At 40.4% G+C, this 17,877-nt stretch overlaps 1 protein-coding gene across 2 annotated transcripts in view; it reads left to right on the top strand.

The window, feature by feature from the left end:
- Positions 1-218: 218 nt before the first annotated feature.
- UACA (uveal autoantigen with coiled-coil domains and ankyrin repeats) overlaps positions 219-17,877 on the top strand; it is a 101,496-nt gene continuing 83,837 nt past the window's right edge. For both annotated transcript variants that reach the window (XM_011969110.1, XM_011969124.1), the window contains exon 1: positions 219-480. In XM_011969110.1, the coding sequence (XP_011824500.1) occupies positions 397-480 (84 nt within the window). In that variant the 5' untranslated portion in view covers positions 219-396. The remainder of the gene's footprint in view (positions 481-17,877) is intronic.

Raw genomic sequence — 17,877 nt, 5'->3', positions numbered from 1 at the left:
GTGGGCGGGCGCCGGTGGCCTGGAGCCCGGCCTGCGCGCCTCTCCACACCTCTGACCACCCACCTCCTCCGCCCCTTCCCGGGCTAAAGTTTCCAAACTTTTCCTCCAGCGGGGAGAGGAAGGGTGTTACTCAGTTTAAAAGGGAAGTCCCGCCCCATTCCCGGATTCCGATTGGTCGAGATTTGCCACGCCCCCGCCAGGACAGCCGGTCGATTGGCTACGGGAGGGGAGCCCCGCCTCAGGCCCGTTGCCCTCGGCTGCCTAGGCCCCCAGGTGGCAGGCAGGTGGGGCTGGTGCAGCCCGCGCCGCCTCTGCTGCAGCTGCCGCCGTCAACTTCTTGCGCGCTGGCACCCTCCAGCCTTTAAGGTTGGCGCGCGGGACTGGCGAGAGTTAGCCATGAAGAGCCTCAAGTCCCGCCTGAGGAGGCAGGACGTGCCCGGCCCCGCGTCGTCTGGCGCCGCGGCCGCCGCCGCCAGCGCGGTGAGTCCCGCGGCCCGGGCTGCCTGGCGCTCAGCTCCGGGAGCAGCGCAGCCCTCCTTTGCTGGCGAGCTCGCGCGCCGCCTTCCTCTGCTTTTCCTCTGCCAGTTCGGCTTCGGCGGCCCTGGCGACTCCTCTCTCAGGCCGGAGACTCAGTCAGCCCAGAGACCCCGGGAACCCTCCCCGTCGCCGCACCCGAGCCTCTACGGGTCTCTTCCCCACCCCTTTCCCCCAAGCCTCCGAACTTCTGGAAGAAACCTCAGTGCTGCGGTTATGGCCCCCTCCTCTTAAATCCAGCGTTCCTCGATTGGTCCCCCTACTCCGCTCTTTCCGTTGACCCCCCTCATCGCTCTCCTTTCCCGGCGCTCGTCCCGCTCCCCACGCCCGCTCGGCCGTGTTGGCTCCCCCGTCCCCAGGGCCGGGACTCGCACCGGGCAGGGCAGGTGGGCAGGGCTGCGCACCCCGCGTCACTGTGCCCGGACTCCGGACCTTCCCCGAGTCTGAGACTGAGCGTCAAGCCCTGCCAGGCTGGTGGACGTCCCGTGCTGGCCGCTGTCGTTGTCATTGGGAAGTTTGATTCCCCAGCGAGGCAGAGGGAATCGCCTTAGTTGTAAAGACAAAACCCCACAGGGTGGTGACCCTGGAGGTGGTGAAGTCGGGTGGTGGTGTGGGTCGTGTAAATCGCACCTGTGGGGCGGGATCCGTGCGGGGCGCTTTCGGTGCTGACCTGTAGCGCGGCCTCAGTGTGCACGCCAAGGAGTAGTCAGGGCCTCTTTAGTTGGCAGGAGAACAGAAATCTTGAGAAACAGCCTGACCGCAGATGTTGTGATTTAGATAATTTGTCACGTTACAAGAATGGCGATATCATCAAAATTCTAGGTCATTAAAAAAGTGCTACTTAAAAAGTGTTGAAGAGTCGAACGTAAAGGAGTTGTTACGCTCCAAGTGCCCAGTTACCTAGTTGGGGCAATTAAAATGAACCTTTACAATTTAACACAGATTTTACCAAAGGATTGTATTCTTTTTATCAGAATACTAATTAATCTGCTTCTGCTTTTTTGAGTTAATTCAGAATTGTGCCTTTCCACCTATATTGAGGATTATTTTACTTGGACATATAGGAAATTGTGGAGGAACTAACTAGACAAATTCTTATTTCAAAAAAAGAGTAGATTCAGATGACGTAATTGATGTTCTTTGATAAAGCATGAAGTCGTTTTATAAGCTCATAGAAAAGAGAGATCACTTTGTTTCACTTAAAAAAAAAGTAATTGGAAATGTCAGTGATATTGGAGGTCATTACAGTTAAGATTCTACTTCTCTAATGCAGGTTGTGTTTTTAGCTTTATAGAAGTTACACGTTTCTAGGTTTATTAACTATATTTTCCCTGGTTGTGTTTGTTTGCACTAAGGATTTACATCCCATTTAGAGGTTTATATGACTTAATTTTATCCCGTTTTCTGGAAATGCAGAGTATTTAGTGGGTATTATCAGCATGATAGTTTGCATTTTATACATTTGGAACATAAAGTGCATACCTCTAAGCTTAAATCTTATCACTCAATTGAGCATTCTATTTTTCTCAACATGACATAATAAAGGTAAACGTGATATTAACCTATTTATGTAGAAAAAGCAAACATTTCTGTTTAAATATTAGAATAAGTTCTGTACAATTTAAAAATAAAAGCATAATGATGAATAAAACTTAGAATGAATTCTGTAAAATTTTAAAATAAAACTGTAGTGATGAATAAAACCAAACCAAGCGTCGATAGAATAAAACACATATACAGGAGAAATAGATCCTTTCTGCTTTTCAATCTATAAACCATAATCCTAGATTTGGTCACGTGTATGTATTGTATGATTGGGCTACTCTTTTTTTTTTTTCTTTTTGCCTTTAAAAGCAGTTATTTTTTGAATAGGTATTATAGTACATGGTTTAATATTGGAAAGGAATAAAAATATTTACAACAAAATATCGGTACTGTTTCCCTAACCCCTGCTTCAGCCACCCTGCCCCAATTCCTCAGAGGCCAGTGGTGATACAGTTGCTTGTATGTTCCTCCAGAGAGAGCTTAGCATATACAAACAAATATGAATATAAATAGTCATCCTTTATAGAAATGCTAGCACACTGTAGCTGCTGTTTCATATCTTGGACTTTTTTTTTTTAAACTGTAAATAGAACCTTCCCATTCATATCTTGCTGTAATGTACAGTTATGTGATTAATATTTATATTTCAAGTGCGTGTCTGTACCTGTAGGATCAATTCCTAAAAGTGAATTGCTGAGGTAAAGGATATGTGCATTTGTAATTTTGAATGATGTTGTCAAATTTCCTTTCATGCATCATGGAACCAGTATATGAGAAATGTTTTCCAAGCTTTTAGTAGAAGTCTTCAAAGTTTTTGATCTTTGCTAGCCTGATAGGTAAGAACAGTTTATCCTTTCCATTTTTCTTTTTCTTTTTCTGTTTTTTTTTTTTTTTTTTTTTTTTTTTTTGAGATGGAGTCTTGCTCTGTGGCCAGGCTGGAGTGGCACCATCTCCGCTCACTGCAGCCTCCGCCTTCCAGGTTCAAGTGATTCTCCTGCCTCAGCCTCCCGAGTAGCTGGGATTACAGGCATGCAGCACCATGCCTGGCTAATTTTTGTATTTTTAGTAGATACCGGGTTTCACCATTTTGTCCAGGATGGTCTCAATCTCTTTACCTTGTTGATCCACCCGCCTCGGCCTCTCAAACTGCTGGGATTACAGGTGTGAGCTACTGTGCCCGGCCTATCCTTTCCTTTTTTCTGTTGGGTTGTTGATATTTTTCCCTATTCATTTGTATGTACTTTATATCTGGGAAATTAGCCCTTTTCATATGAATAATATTATTTCTTAATTGGTTATGTGTCTTAAGACTTTTTTTGGTGGCATTTGCTGTGCAGAGAAGGTGGTTATTTTTATACAATTGAATTTATAACCTTTTATGTTTTTTAGGTTTATGTTAGATCTTGGCCTTTCCACTCTGCAATATTCAGTATTAAACAACCCCCCTCCCCAAGTTTCTTCTAGTCTTTTTTCTCTTTTTCTTACGTTTAAGTCTTTGATACATAAGATATTTATTATGGTGTAAGGTACGTCTTACTTTCTTCTCCTCTTTCCTCTATGGGTACCTAACTTGAGTCTTAAAGTGTTCATTTAATTATTTTGGAAATAGTCACTATTCGCTTTGCACAACTTTGATTTGAGATAAAATTTTAAAATGTTTATTTCATAAATTTCCTTTGTGTATGTGTATTTAAGGTTATTATCTGAAGGAGACACATTAGCAGTAGACTGAGGTATGTGACATATACAGATATTTTATTACATAATATGTGGAATACAGCATATTAGCTTAGCATGCTAAATTAGAATTATGTGCAGATTATGGGCAAAAGTAGTGTTTTACATATTCTGAATAGTACCATTGTTATAAATACTCCAGTGAATTTAGAGTTTACTAAATGGGAATGTTTGTACACATGTAAATGTAGTTCACAATTACAAATTGTGGATAAACTACATTTGCGGATTAATCCTTTGCTAGCAAATCTGGAGATGGCTGCATCTATTAACCATAAACCAAGAGTGTTTTTATTGTTACATTTATTGTTTATTTATTTATGTATTTATTTTTTGAGACGGAGTTTTGCTCTTGTTGCCCAGGCTGGAGTGCAATGACGCGATCTCGGCCCACTGCAACCCCCACCTCCCGGGTTCAAGTGATTCTCCTGCCTCAGCCCCGAGAGCAGCTGGGATTACAGGCACCCACCACCATTCCCGGCTAATTTTTTTGTATTTTTAGTAGAGATAGAGTTTCACCATGTTGGCCAGGCTGGTCTCAAACTCCTGGCCTCAAGTGATCCACCTACCTTGGCCTCCCAAAGTGCTGGGATTACAAGCATGAGCCACCATGCCCAGCCTGTTACATTTATTTTTAATTACTAAGTTGGAGCTTCGAATTTCTAAAAGGGATAATTAAATGACTATAAATACTGTATCAGATCTGGTTAATTATTTGTTCAGTTATATGTATAGTGAGAATATGCTTGTTCCATTTTCACCTAGCTTAGGAAATTTAAGTAATATAAATTAAGGGACTGTAATTCCAGAAGTAGTAGAAATGCTGCAAACAAATATTGTAAGCAGACATTTTAGAAGGGGATTCCACTTTAAATTGGATTGATTGAGCCCAGGAGTTCGAGACCCGCCTGGGCAACGTGGTGAAATCCCATCTCCACAAAAAATACAAAAGATTAACCGGACGTGATGGTGCATGCCTGTGGTCCTAGCTACCTGGGAGGCTGAGGTGAGAGGATCACTTGGGCCCAGGAGGTCAAGCTGCAGTAAACTGTGACTCCAGCCTGGGTGACAGAGGGAAACCTTGTCTCCAAAAAAAAAAAAAAAAAAGTCGTAGCAGAGTACTTTGATTGTAGAAATAATCTCTGACCTGAGAGGTTCTGTAGTGATTCTTTTTGCTGTCCTTTTTCTAGGCTACTCTTAAAATGGGGCAGTGAATTTTATACATCAGAACTAAATATGTTCTAAAGCATCTTGCTATAATGCTTCAGCACTGTGAAAAAATACTGGCATTTCTAAAAAAATTTAGAGTTACAAATACAGCAACTGAAAAAAATCTTCAAATACATTTTCTGTTTCCACTAATAACATTAGTTTGAGATGTTTAGAAAGCATAAAGGATTAAACATGATTTTGTTTTAGTTGTGATTTTGAGAATGAGGGCTTTGTGTTTTCCACTGAGGGATTTGGGTGCATTTGAAAAGATGTTAATGTTATTCTCATAACAACGACTTTTGGGTAATGTAAATAATTAAGATAACAAATTGTTACGTTTAGTTTAAACTCATGATACTTAATTAAGCACTGTTTACTCATTGTCATTAACAATTCCAACCTTAAATTAAAAATGCTTACCTTAATTAAAGCTGTATTCAGACAACTTCCTATGGTTATCCCTGCGTTGTATTTCTTGTGGTTCTTGAAGGAGGATTACAATAAAGAAACCCTCCTTTTGTACTTTTTGATTTCAACCCTCACCCTGCAGCAAGTTTATTCAGATCATTATGTTGATTTGAATTGCTGAATTTTATTGTAATACCAAAGCAGAGTGGTTTGGTAGGTCCTTTGGTGCATAATGAGTCCAGGAACTTTAGGTGATGAGTAAAGGATTTTAATTACTTTTTTAATAAGGATGGCATAATGATTATGTATACTTATTGTGCATCATACACATTGTTCAAATTAAAAATGATCAGTTCAGGAAGTAGACTTTGCTCAGCAGTCGCCTTATTTGTTTGGAAAACATTTATGGAACACATAGGCTCAAGAATGGATTAATTAGGTCCTCTTCAAAGAAATGGATAATTCCAAGTTGAAAGCAGAAAGTGTGGAGGATGAACTTGGAGTCCCCTTGTCATGCTAGAGTGTAAAGAGGCTGTGAAAGATTAGGACTCTGGAGCCAACTCAAAGAGGCTCTCAGTTGCCCAAGGATGGGACAGTTTGATCATCAGTAAGAATAACAACTGTAGTGCACTGAAATCCTTAAATGCATGAGTTTGTAATGAGGACAAAAAAATAAAAACAACTGTTGACTTTTGGAGGATGCTAGGAAACTGATGCATTCTTTTAAGATCAGGAAAATAAAGGGAAATAATAAAACATTTATTGCGCATTTCCTGTGAGAACTGTATCTCAAGGTAGCCAAATAGCTGATAAGAGTGTCTTGTTCTAGGTATACTTTACTGCCACTAATAGATGAAGAAGGGATGATGTAATTAGTACAGCATGTATTCTGTCCCAGCTAATATATTAAGAAGAGGTGATAGAATTAGTATATCATAACTTTATAGCTCCTAATGAGTTAATGAATCTAGAGTCTAGACATGATTATCAGAGGTTACTAATGTCTCAGTAAGAAAGACAAGCAGGCATAGTATATGTTGTGGTGGGAATATTTATTACCACCTATTAATAGTCTTGCCAAAATAATAACCCTTTAGCTATAACCACGATTTTATAGACAGTGCAGGGAACAAAGGAAGATAGGGACGCAGTCAGCAAAATTATGATTGTGGAAATCTGTAAAAAAATGAAATGGTTTCTTAAAAATTATAAATTGTAAGAAAAGGAAAAAGAAGAGATACCTATAGATTACAAGAGATTTAAGAGATTAAAATACATATTAGCCAATTGCAGTGATGGACTTTATTTAGATCCTGGTTAACTACTTGTAAAAAGTAAAAGTTTATTAAACAGTTGAGGAAATGTAATCATCACATGGATACCTGATGATATCGAATTATTTAAAACATTTAAATGTGACAGTGGTAGTAATGTGGCTGTGTTTATAAAGAGTCTTTATCCTTCTTTATTTTATTTTTTGGAGATGGAGTCTCACTCTGTTGCCCCAACTGGAGTGCAGCGGCGTGATCTCTGCTCACAGCAAGCTCCGCCTCCTGGGTTCAAGTGATTCTCCTGACTCAGCCTTCTGAGTAGTTGGGATTACAGCTGCCCGCCACCACACCTGGCTATTTTTGTATTTTTGGTAGAGACGGGGTTTTGCCGTGTTGGCCAGGCTCTGGTCTTGAACTCATGACCTCAGGTGATCCACCTGCCTCAGCCTCCCAAAGTGATGGGATTACAGGCGTGAGCCACCTTGCCTGGCTGAGTCTTTATCTTTCAAAGAAATACTTTGGAGTCTGGGATTTGCTTCAAAATAATCTTTGGGTGGGTGGGGATAGTATGTTGGGGGTATAGTTGCAATAGGATTGGTCTTGAGTTAGTAACTGCGTTTGGGACTAGGTACAGTGGCTCACACTTGTAATCCCAACACTTTGGGAGGCTGAGGTGGGCAGATCACTTGAGGTTAGGAGTTCGAGACCAGCCTAGCCAACATGGTAAAACCCTGTCTCTACTAAAAATACAAAAATTAGCTGGGCATGGTCGCTTGTAGTCCCAGCTACTTGGGAGGCTAAGGCAGGAGAATTGCTTGAACCTGGGAAGCGGAGGCTGCAGTGAGCTGAGATCATGCCACTGTACTCCAACCTGGGCAACAGAGTGGGACTCCATCTCAAAAAAAAAAAAAAAAAAAAAAAAAATTGCAGCTGGGTGGTTCATGATGTTTATTCACTTTTGTGATACTGTTGTATTTAGCGTATGTCCTAGAAATTTCTGTACCATAATTAGAAAGAGCTAGTCACAGCCTTCAAGAATTTTAAGAGCTAGATAGAAAAAATAAATGTATATGGCATGTTAAAAGTCATAATAGAAGTCAGTATAAATTGCTGTGGGAACACAGATGTGTAGAGTGAGCCCATAAAAAGGTTGGAAGGTAGAGTCTGAACTTGGGCCAGAAAGACAAGTTCAGTGGCTTTCCAGGCAATAGAACAGCAAATGCAGTGGTATGGAGCTGTGAAATTATACAGCTCTCTGAGGGAGCATCAGATTTGGAAACTAATTCTGGTTTTATGGTAGAGGATGGCACAGATGAGGCATAGACAAATCTTCAAATAAGAATTCTAGTGAAAATAGGAAGTAAGAGGGCCTGCAGCTTGGGGATTGTGGTAAAGGAAGGTTTTCATTCATTCTTTTTTTTTTTTTTTTTTTTTTTTTTGAGAATAAGTCTCCCTCTTGTCGCTGAGGCTGGAGTGCAGTGGCGCAGTCTCGGCCCACTACAACCTCTGCCTCTTGGGTTCAAGCGATTCTCCTGCCTCAGCCTCCGGAGTAGCTGGGATTATAGATGTCTGTCACCACGCCTGGGTAATTTTTATGTTTTTAGTAGAAATGGGGTTTCACCATGTTGGCCAGGCTGGTCTCGAACTCCTGACCTCAAGCGATCCACCCGCCTCGGCCTCCCTAATAATTACAGGCGTGAGCCACTGCGCCTGGCCTCGTTCATTTTTTTTTTAACCTTGAATTAAAATGTTAAATTACTTGACAAGTTTAAATCACTGTTTAGAGAGAACTGACTAGTCATGAAAGTTTCATCTTCAGAAATTATCCCGTTAGTGAGTTTGTAAGTTCATCCTTCTGCTTCTCCCTTCCTCTCTAGAATTAAGTAATAGCCAGCAAAATTTTGATTTTATCAGCCCATCTAGATCCAAGAATAATAGATTTGAACGTTATAACTTATGTATTGTGTTTCATTGCTATCATATGGAAACTTTTACTGTCCTGTTACAGTTTTGCAAATGTTTGTCCTGCCACCTAAAGGATACAGCAAATTATTGAAATTTCCACCCATACACGCTTATTTTTGGAAAGGAAGTCAGATTGATTTCTGTGGGGAATTTGCCTAAAAATGGATGGTTGAAATGCGCTTCCTGAAATTATAAATGGAACAATAGGATATAATACTCTTTGCCTTATTTTCCTTAATCATAATACAATTAAAAGCTTTATATAGCTTTTATATAGTTAGAAAAGATAATGTCTCTTCTGGGCTTAAAAATATAGCCCAAAACACAAGAATAAATTGGATTGTTTGTAGTCACAAAAACAGTTTTGTCTGTTGGCTTTGTTTTATTGTCAGAAATCCTAAATATTGTTGACATTGACATACTTTGAAATGATACAGTCTCCAAGGTGATATGCAGAAGATGAACTGATGTAGTTGAGTGACCAGAGGTTCTGGCAAAGGATCGATGAGTTGTATTTTTATACAGACGCTCTTTGACTTATTATAGGGTTATGTCTTGGTAAAGCCAGTATAGTTGAAAATATTGTAAGTTGAAATGCATTTAAGACACCTAAACTACCTAACATCATAGCTTAACCTAACCTTCTTTAAACATGCTCAGAACACTTACGTTAGCCTCTAATTGGACAAAATCATCGAACGCAAAGCCTATTTTATAAGAAAGTATTGACTATCTCATGAATTCAATGCCGAATACTCTATTGAAAGTGAAAACACAGAATAGTTGTACGGGTACTCAAAGTATGTACAGTTTCTGCTGAATGCATGTAGCTTTTGTACTGTTGTAAAGTCAAAAATCCTAAGTCTAACCATTATAAGTTGGGGGCTCTCTGTAATCGAATGGGACCTAGCCAGGTACCCTTGAGAGAGCGCAGGTGAATGTCTCAACCAGTTAGGATAAATGACTGTCCCACAAAAGTTATACATGTTCATTGTAGAAACCAAATATAGGCTGGGCGTGGTCGCCCATGACTGTAATCCCAGCACTTTGGGAGGTGGGCGGATCACTTGAGATCAGGAGTTTGAAACCAGCGTGGGCAACATGGTGAAACCCTATCTCCACTAAAAATACAAAAATTAGCGGAGCATGGTGGCACGTGCCTGTAATCCCACCTACCTGGGAGGCTGAGGCAGGAGAATTGCTTGAATCTGGGAGGCAGAGGTTGCAATGAGCTGAGATCGAGCCATTGCACTCTGCACTCCAGCCTGGGTGACAGAGTGAGACTCTATCCCACCCCCTCCCCGAAAAAAAAGAAAACCAAATATAGTTGATGATAAGAATAGAACAAATCACCCATAATGTCATTCACTGTGCCATAAACCACTGATGCTCTTTTTAAAAATTCTGTAGAGGCTCATGCCTGTAATCCTAGCACTTAACGAGGCCAAGGTGGGAGGATCACTTGAACCTGAGACCAGCCTGGGCAACATAGTAAGACCCTGTCTCTACCCCCTCCACCAAAAAAAAAATATAGGCATGGTGATGCACACCTGCAGTCGCAGCTGCTTAGGAGGCTGAGGCAGGGGGATCACTTGAGCCTAGAAGGTTGAGGCTATGGTGAGGTGCAGTTGTGCCACTGTAGCACCTACCTACTCCAGCCTGGGTAACAGAGCTACACCCTCTCTCAAGATAAATAAATAGATAAATATACCATGCTCTCTCTCTGTTATTCACTCTGTGTTTATTTATCTTGATTCTATAGCAATAATGTATGTCTACTTTTTTTTTTTTTTTTTTTCAGATGGGAGTCTCAGTCTGCCACCCAGGCTGGAGTGCAGTGCCACAATCATGGCTCCCTGTGGCCTTGACCTCCCTGGGCTCAGGTGATCCTCCCACCTCAGCCTCCTGGCTAGCTGGGACTATAAGCACATACTACCATGCCTGGCTAATTTTTGTATTTTTTGTAGACACAGATTTTGCCCTGTTCCCTGGGCTGGTCTTGAACTCCTGGGCTCAAGCAATCTGGCCACGTTGGTCTCCAAAGGGCTAAGATTACAGGTGTGAGCCATCATGCCCAGCTGATATATATGTATAATTTTTTGATTTATATTTTATTCTAATAAACTTTGTACTTAAAAATTATAAGTAATTTGAAATTATTTGAGCACATACAAATGTCCCAATTAGGAGTACTCAGTAAATGCTAGTGAGTTACTTAGAAAGAAACTGCTTATGAGAAATCCATGTGCCGATAGCCAAGATTTATTGAATGTGTATTTCCCGGGCATTGGTCCAAGTGGTAGTAACTCGGTCCTTACTGCAACCCTAAGAAGTAGGTACTATTGCCATCATTTCAGATGCAAGTTAAATAATTTACCTGCCCAAGACACTATAGCTAATAAGTGAAGAGTTAGGTAGCCTGACTTTGGAACCCATGTCCTTACCATTGTGAACTGATGTTTCAAATTTAATGCTATGGGATTTACACCTTAAGCCATATATACAAAAATATTGGAGAAGGGGTGATTAGGGAGAAAGGAGGCATTTTATGGGAGATTCCAAAACCAATCTGTGTTCCCTCTAGAGATATGTGAAATTGTTGCATTCCTTGTATCCTTCCAATAATAGATGCTGTTATTTAAAACATGTTTTTAAACCTGATAGAAAAAAATAGTTTGGCTTAATCCATGTTTTTGATTTCCAGGGAGTGTGAACATATTTCTGTGCTTATCGGCTGCGTTCATTTCTTGTTTTAGGAATTGTTTGTTCATTTTCTTTGACCATTTTTTTCTGCTGATGCCTTGTTCATGTTGAGCTGTAAGAGCTTTATACATCCTTATTTTTGCTACTTGGCCAGCCGTCGCTTTAGAGGAATGTCTGTCTCGCTTTAGCTGTGCTTCTGTCACCTTCCCTTATATTTCAAACAGTTTTTGTTTTGTGTATTTAATTTTGTGATAATTGATACATTAAGGTTCTTGGCTATTTTATATTCATTGTAGAGTATAACTTGTAGTATAAAAACTTCTAGTTCCATTATAACTTTTGTTTCAAATTCGACATTGTTAGATATTAATATTGTCACACTGCCCCTTCTGTCATTTTGCTTTGTATGCATGCATACTTACCCAGTATATTATACTATCATCCTTAGTTTTATTTGGAGGGGTGTGTGTGTGTGTGTGTGTGCATTTGTGTGCGTGTGTATCTGCAACTGTGTACACTTTTGAGGAGATGACATGTTTTTAATATTGACCATATTTATATATTGTCAAGGTTTTACATTACCTCTGTAGTAAGGTTTTCCCTTGCAGATGCACAAATCATTTTTTTTTTTAAAATCTCATTGATTCTTGGGTAATTTTCTTCTTACCAGATTGTGACATTTTCTCTTTATTAGAGAGAGACATATATACCATGCTTTCTAAACTTTTAAAAAAGTAAGAGTGTTTAACTTTTCTTCCAACATACTGTTATTTCATATGATTTTCTCATTAGCAGGGTGCCTACTTTGTGCAGATGTTGAGGTACTTTGAAAATGAGTCCCAGTGGGGAGGCCTTATGGGTGTGGTTGTAGTAAAGCCATGATCTTTCCAGCCGTGTACAAGAATAGCCCACAAATACTTGCTGATTTACCTGTGAGAGGTTTTTTTTTTTTTTTTTTTTTTTTGATAGCGTTTCCCTCTCCTTGCCCCAGGCTTGAATGCAATGGCACGATCTTGGCTCACTGCGACCTCTGCCTCCCGGGTTCAAGCGATTCTCCTGCCTCAGCCTCCCGAGTAGTTGGGATTACAGGCATGCACCACCACACCCCGCTAATTTTGTATTTTTAGTAGAGAAGGGGTTTCTCCATGTTGGTCAGGCTGGTCTTGAACTCCTGACCTCAGGTGATCCGCCCACCTTGGCCTCCCAAAGTGTTGGAATTACAGGTGTGATTCACTGCGCCTGGCCACATGAGAGGTTTTTATTTTTTTATTTTTTTTTCAGCCCAGAGGTCTTTTATTTATTTTTTAACACCTATTATGCTATGAATTCATAGGGAATAGGTTCCAGCAGCTCAGGCTCCTTCCCATTGGTTCTCACAAAGTGTACTTCTCTGGGTGGAGCAGGCTGGCGCTTCAGTTGAACCCAGGTACCTTTCTCTTTGGCTTCTTTCTTTTTCTGATCATTTTCCTTCACGCGTTTCAGGAAGCTGTCTCAGCTCTTAGAGTGCTTAATGTGCTCAATACGCACATTAATTCTCTTGGCAAGAATCTTGCCCTTAACTTGTTTGTTTACAACAAGGCCAACAGCATGCTGGTAACGTTGTAGACTCTCCCAGTTTTGCCATGGTAACACTTGTGGGGCATTCCTTTTTGAACAGTACCCATTCCCTTGATGTCTACGATATCACCTTTCTTACAGATTTGCATATACGTGGCCAAAGGAACAACTCCATGTTTTCTAAAAGGCCTAGAGAACATATATCGGGTGCCTCTCCTCTTTCCCTTTGTGTTCGTCATTTTGGCGAATTACTGGAAGATGGCAGTTCCGGCTGAAAGGTTTTTAAATGATAAATCCTTTTTAAATGATTCATCTCTTTTTTGTGACTGTTTTTTTTTTTAAATTAACATTTTATATTTTAAAAAAGCACTTTATGAAATATAAATAGTATTCATGGCCATGTATAAGTAGGTAAATGAGGAAAATGAAGTGTTTCTCAGTCTTAGAAAAGGCAAATTGTGGGCCAGAGAACGTCCATTCGTAGCTCTTGAAACCATACCTGGAGCAGCATGAAGGTGCAGGGTAGCACATTGATGCTACAGGGTCAGACTCTGCAGCCTGCACATCTTGGGTGTGAGCCTTGCCACTCCTGGTAACCAACTTTGTGACCTTAGGCAAGTTAATTAAATGTTTGTTTCTTCATTTGGAAAACAGGATTAATCACTATACTCATTTCATAGAGTAGTTGTGAGCATTAAATGATACAAGGCATATTCAGGGCTTGCGTATTAATACAGTGCTTCTTATATAGGTAACTCAGTACATGTTTATATTGCTAACTGAAAAATCTCACCAGAGGTCATGCCATTGTTGTCCTTTATAACCAGATTGACACAGCAATCTTCCTAATCTTTTCCTTTCCAATTAATATAAACTCTCATAGGCTTTTATATAGCCTAAATCATCAAAAGTCCATCTGTTTTAGCCCTTTTCTTGAGTGAAATAAGTGGTATCTCTATAATTTTTCAATTATGAAAAAATTTATTGAGCACCTGAGCTAAGCGCTGCGGGGTAAGAAGAGGAGGAAGTTAAGAAGAGGCTCATAGTTTTGTGGGGGAGCTCTATCAGCAGACAATAGAAGATAGTAAGTGTTGTGATAGAGAAGTGTACAAAGTACTGATCTAGTCTGGGCAGAAGAGTGGGGAGCCATTGAGGGTTTTTTGGTAGAATAAGCTGCTGCTGCTGGTGTCTTTTAAAAATTGAGATGAGATTGACAAAACATAAAATCACTCGTATTAAAGTGAACGATTCAGTGGCATTTAATACATTCACAATGTTGTATAACCACCATCTCTACGTACTTCCAGAACATTTTCATCACTCCAGAAGAAAATTCTGTACCCATTAAGCAACTGCTTTCCACCTACTCTTCTCTAGCTCCTGGCAGACACTAATCTGCAGGGTGACCTTTTTTTTTTTTTTTTGAGACAGGGTCTTGCCCTGTCACTCAGACTAGAGTGCAGTGGCACAGCCTTGGCTCACTGCAGCAAGTGAGTAGCTGGGACTACAGGCATGCGCCACCATGGCTGACTAATTTTGTTTATTTTTTTGTAGAGACAAGGGTCTCACTGTGTTCCCCAGGCTTGAGGGCTCAAGCGATCCTCCCACCTCAGCCTCTTGAAGTGTTAGGATTATAGGAGTGAGCCACCGCACCTGGCCAGGGTGAGCTTCTTGAGATTTGAAAGAAGTGGGTAGGAGTGATCTAGGAAAGGTTAAAATTTCTTTCAGAGGGAACAACAAGAGCAAAGGCATAGAGAAGAGGAAATATCACGGAGCTGGGTGAGGGGGAAATTGGATACTAGAAAAATAGCAAGGGAGGATCCTAGAACAATAGCAAGGAGACTGGGTGGGAAATAGGAAGTAGAGGAGATTTGGGGGTAGATCTTGGAATGGCTTTAAAAATGGCCATTTTCAAGAGTTGTTGGAACTTTTTCCTGTGGTTCCAGAAGTGGGAAATTCCAAAATCAAACGTGTTTTAGATGGATTACTGTGGTAGCTCTGTTCAGGATGGATTTGAGTGGGGTCTAGCCTGGAGACAGGTGCATCAGTTATGAAGTTGCTGAAATAGTATAGGCAAGAATTAGTGAGGGCCTGCATCATTACAATGCTGGAAGGGATGGAGAGGAGGGCCCAAGTTGGAGAAACGTAGGCCACCTGAAACCCTGAAGAAGTTGTGACTTACCAAAGTCACACAGTCAACAGACACGTGGTCAGAAACCCTGCCTGCTAGACCTTTGTGATTTCCAAGTGTCCTGGGTTTGATGCACTGTGCAGTCCCTGATTGAATGGCAATTATGCTGTAAGAGGGAGAGAGAGAGCACTGTCTACATCTTCCTGTATGTTAGCAATTTGGTGGGTTTTTTTCTGAAGTGCACATATTTATATTCAGTTCAGGTGAGTAGCTCAATGTTCTGATGATGTTTGAAAAATAACCTTGAAAGTTTAACTTACTGTGCTAATAATCTTTATAAGCACAGTTTTTTAGCAGATAGCTAATTTGTTTTCTCCAACTTTTTGTTATGAAAAAATTGAACCATACATAACATTTGAAAGAATAGCACAGTGAACTAGGATCCACCTGCACTCTACTTAGATCTGAAAGTTAACAATTTGGTGCATTCTCTCTATCTATATATGTATAGTAAAAGCATAATAAATGCACACTCATATCTTTCACTGAACCATTTGGAAGTAAGTTGTAGAATGGCATTTTACCATTAAATACTATAGCAGGTATCTACAATATAACAGGGATATTTGAAACTAACTTTTAAAGGTGAGGAAACTTAAGGGTAATATGACTTGTGAAGATGAAGCAGAGCTGGAAGAAATAAATTTTTTTTTTTTTTTTTACAAACTTCATTAATATTAATGTGTTATCTTGATTTTTCTGTCACATCGATGAAATACTGGTGCTATTAATAATTGGAATATTCTTTTAAATATCTCACTTATAAACACTTAAATATCAGTACATTTATTTAGAAAGGAAATTGTATGCAGGACAGTGTACGAAATGGTAACCTAGTGTTCCTCTGAGCTACAGAGAGTATTTGTATGATGAGTATCTCTAGGGAATGAACAGGGAAAAGGAAGGGTAGTGGCAGGTGGGAAGAGAATGTTGGTGTCCAGGCATGTGACTGCAGGCTGTATGCAAGGACCTGCACTCTATTTGTCCTGTCATTAGGGTGAGCCAAGGACCGGAGCTTTGGAGCCGGCTTCTGTTGGGCTTTTATTCCTTTTTAATTTCTAACTTCATGCCCCAGGCTTCACTGCTGCATCTGTCCCTGCTGCAGACTGATGCAGAATGATCTGGAACCGTAGGAGGAACTGCCAGAAGACTGTGTCACCCACGTTTGTCCTTGTGCCAGGAGGAGGGTTACGTGCATAGTGGTGTATAGACTACACTTAGAGAGATGCTCAATTTCTGGATTCTGCTGCTAAGTAAATACTTTCTTGTTTGTGGGTTGAATTTTTTTGACTTTTCTTGACAGCTAAGAATTGAAATTTGGTGAAGTTCTTAATTAAATAGTAAACCATTTAAATTGCCTGCATTTTCTTCTGTCACTCTTGAGGACCATTATCCAGCCGCCTTGCCCACTGCCCCACCTTGGGTCCAGTGTCAGCCTAGCTTGGTGTAGGTGTATACATACGGTAGTATGCCAGGCACTAGGTTGCATAAAAAACGTAAACAAAAAATTCGGCATATATTCGTGAATATTTGAGAATTTATATGAATTAGAGAATTCATTTTCTCTAAACTGAATCACCTAGACTTGTATTTAAGAATATATTATTTCATTCAGATTTTTAAGATAAAATTAGTGTTTCTCTGGGACATAAATTATTCTATTTTATTTTTTTCTGTATAAATAAAAAGAAATTTGATGCAATTTAAAAAATGTCTTCTTTGATTTTAGTGTCAATACTATTTAAGTAGAGATATTCAATGGACAGAAAGATCAAGGATGAGAGGATGTCAGAAAATTTTGGTTTAAGTCCAGGCACTGCTACTGAAAAACTCTGGTCAAAGAACTTTATCTCAGTAAGTTTCCATTATTTCTCTTGTAAGATGGGGCTAATACCACTTGCTTTTCTACCCTACTAGAGATTTTAGCGAAATATTTCAAAAGCTTTAGAACAATATAAATGGAAATGTACCCCATCTTGAGAAAAAGTAGCCAGGTGTAGTCGTGCACACTTATAGTCCCTGCTACTTGGGAGGCTGAGGCAGGAGGATCCCTTGAGTTTAGGAGGTTGAGGCTGAAGCGAACCATGGTCATGACAGTGTACTCCAGCCTGGGCAATAGAGCAAGACCTTGTCTCCCGAAAATAACCCCTAAAAGGGAGACTGAGGCAGGGGAATTGCTTGAACCCGGGAGGCAGAGGTTGTAGTGAGCTGAGATCACACCACTGCACTCCAGCCTGGCAACAGAGCAAGACTCAGTCTCAAATAAATAAATAAATAAAACAAAAAACAAAAACAAACCCCCCCAAAACAAACACCATTCGTTTTTGCACAAAGTAGTTTTGAGTTAAATACCTGAATACAGCAGAAGTGAGATGGAACAGTGTTTGTAAAGGTGACAAAATACATTTTTAAAAACATTATACTTTAAGTTCTGGGATACATGTGCAGAACGTGCAGGTTTGTTACGTAGGTATACATGTGCTATGGTAGTTTGCCGCACACATCAACCCATCATCTACATTAAGTGTTTCTCCTAATGCTATCCCCTTGCCCCCCACCCCCTGATAGGCCCCAGTGTGTGATGTTCCCCTCCCTGTGCCCATATGTTCTTATTGTTCAACTCCTACTTATGAGTGAGAACGTGGGAGTTTGGTTTTCTGTTCTTGTGTTAATTTGCTGAGATTGATGGTTTCTAGCTTCATCCATGTCCCTGTGAAGGACATGAACTCATTCTTTTTTATGGCTGCATGGTAT

This window comes from Mandrillus leucophaeus, unplaced genomic scaffold, assembly GCF_000951045.1.
Source record: "Mandrillus leucophaeus isolate KB7577 unplaced genomic scaffold, Mleu.le_1.0 Scaffold12, whole genome shotgun sequence".
NCBI lineage: Eukaryota > Metazoa > Chordata > Mammalia > Primates > Cercopithecidae > Mandrillus > Mandrillus leucophaeus.
The sequence above is the reverse complement of the archived record's forward strand: the minus strand, read 5'-3'. Positions and strand labels throughout refer to the sequence as shown.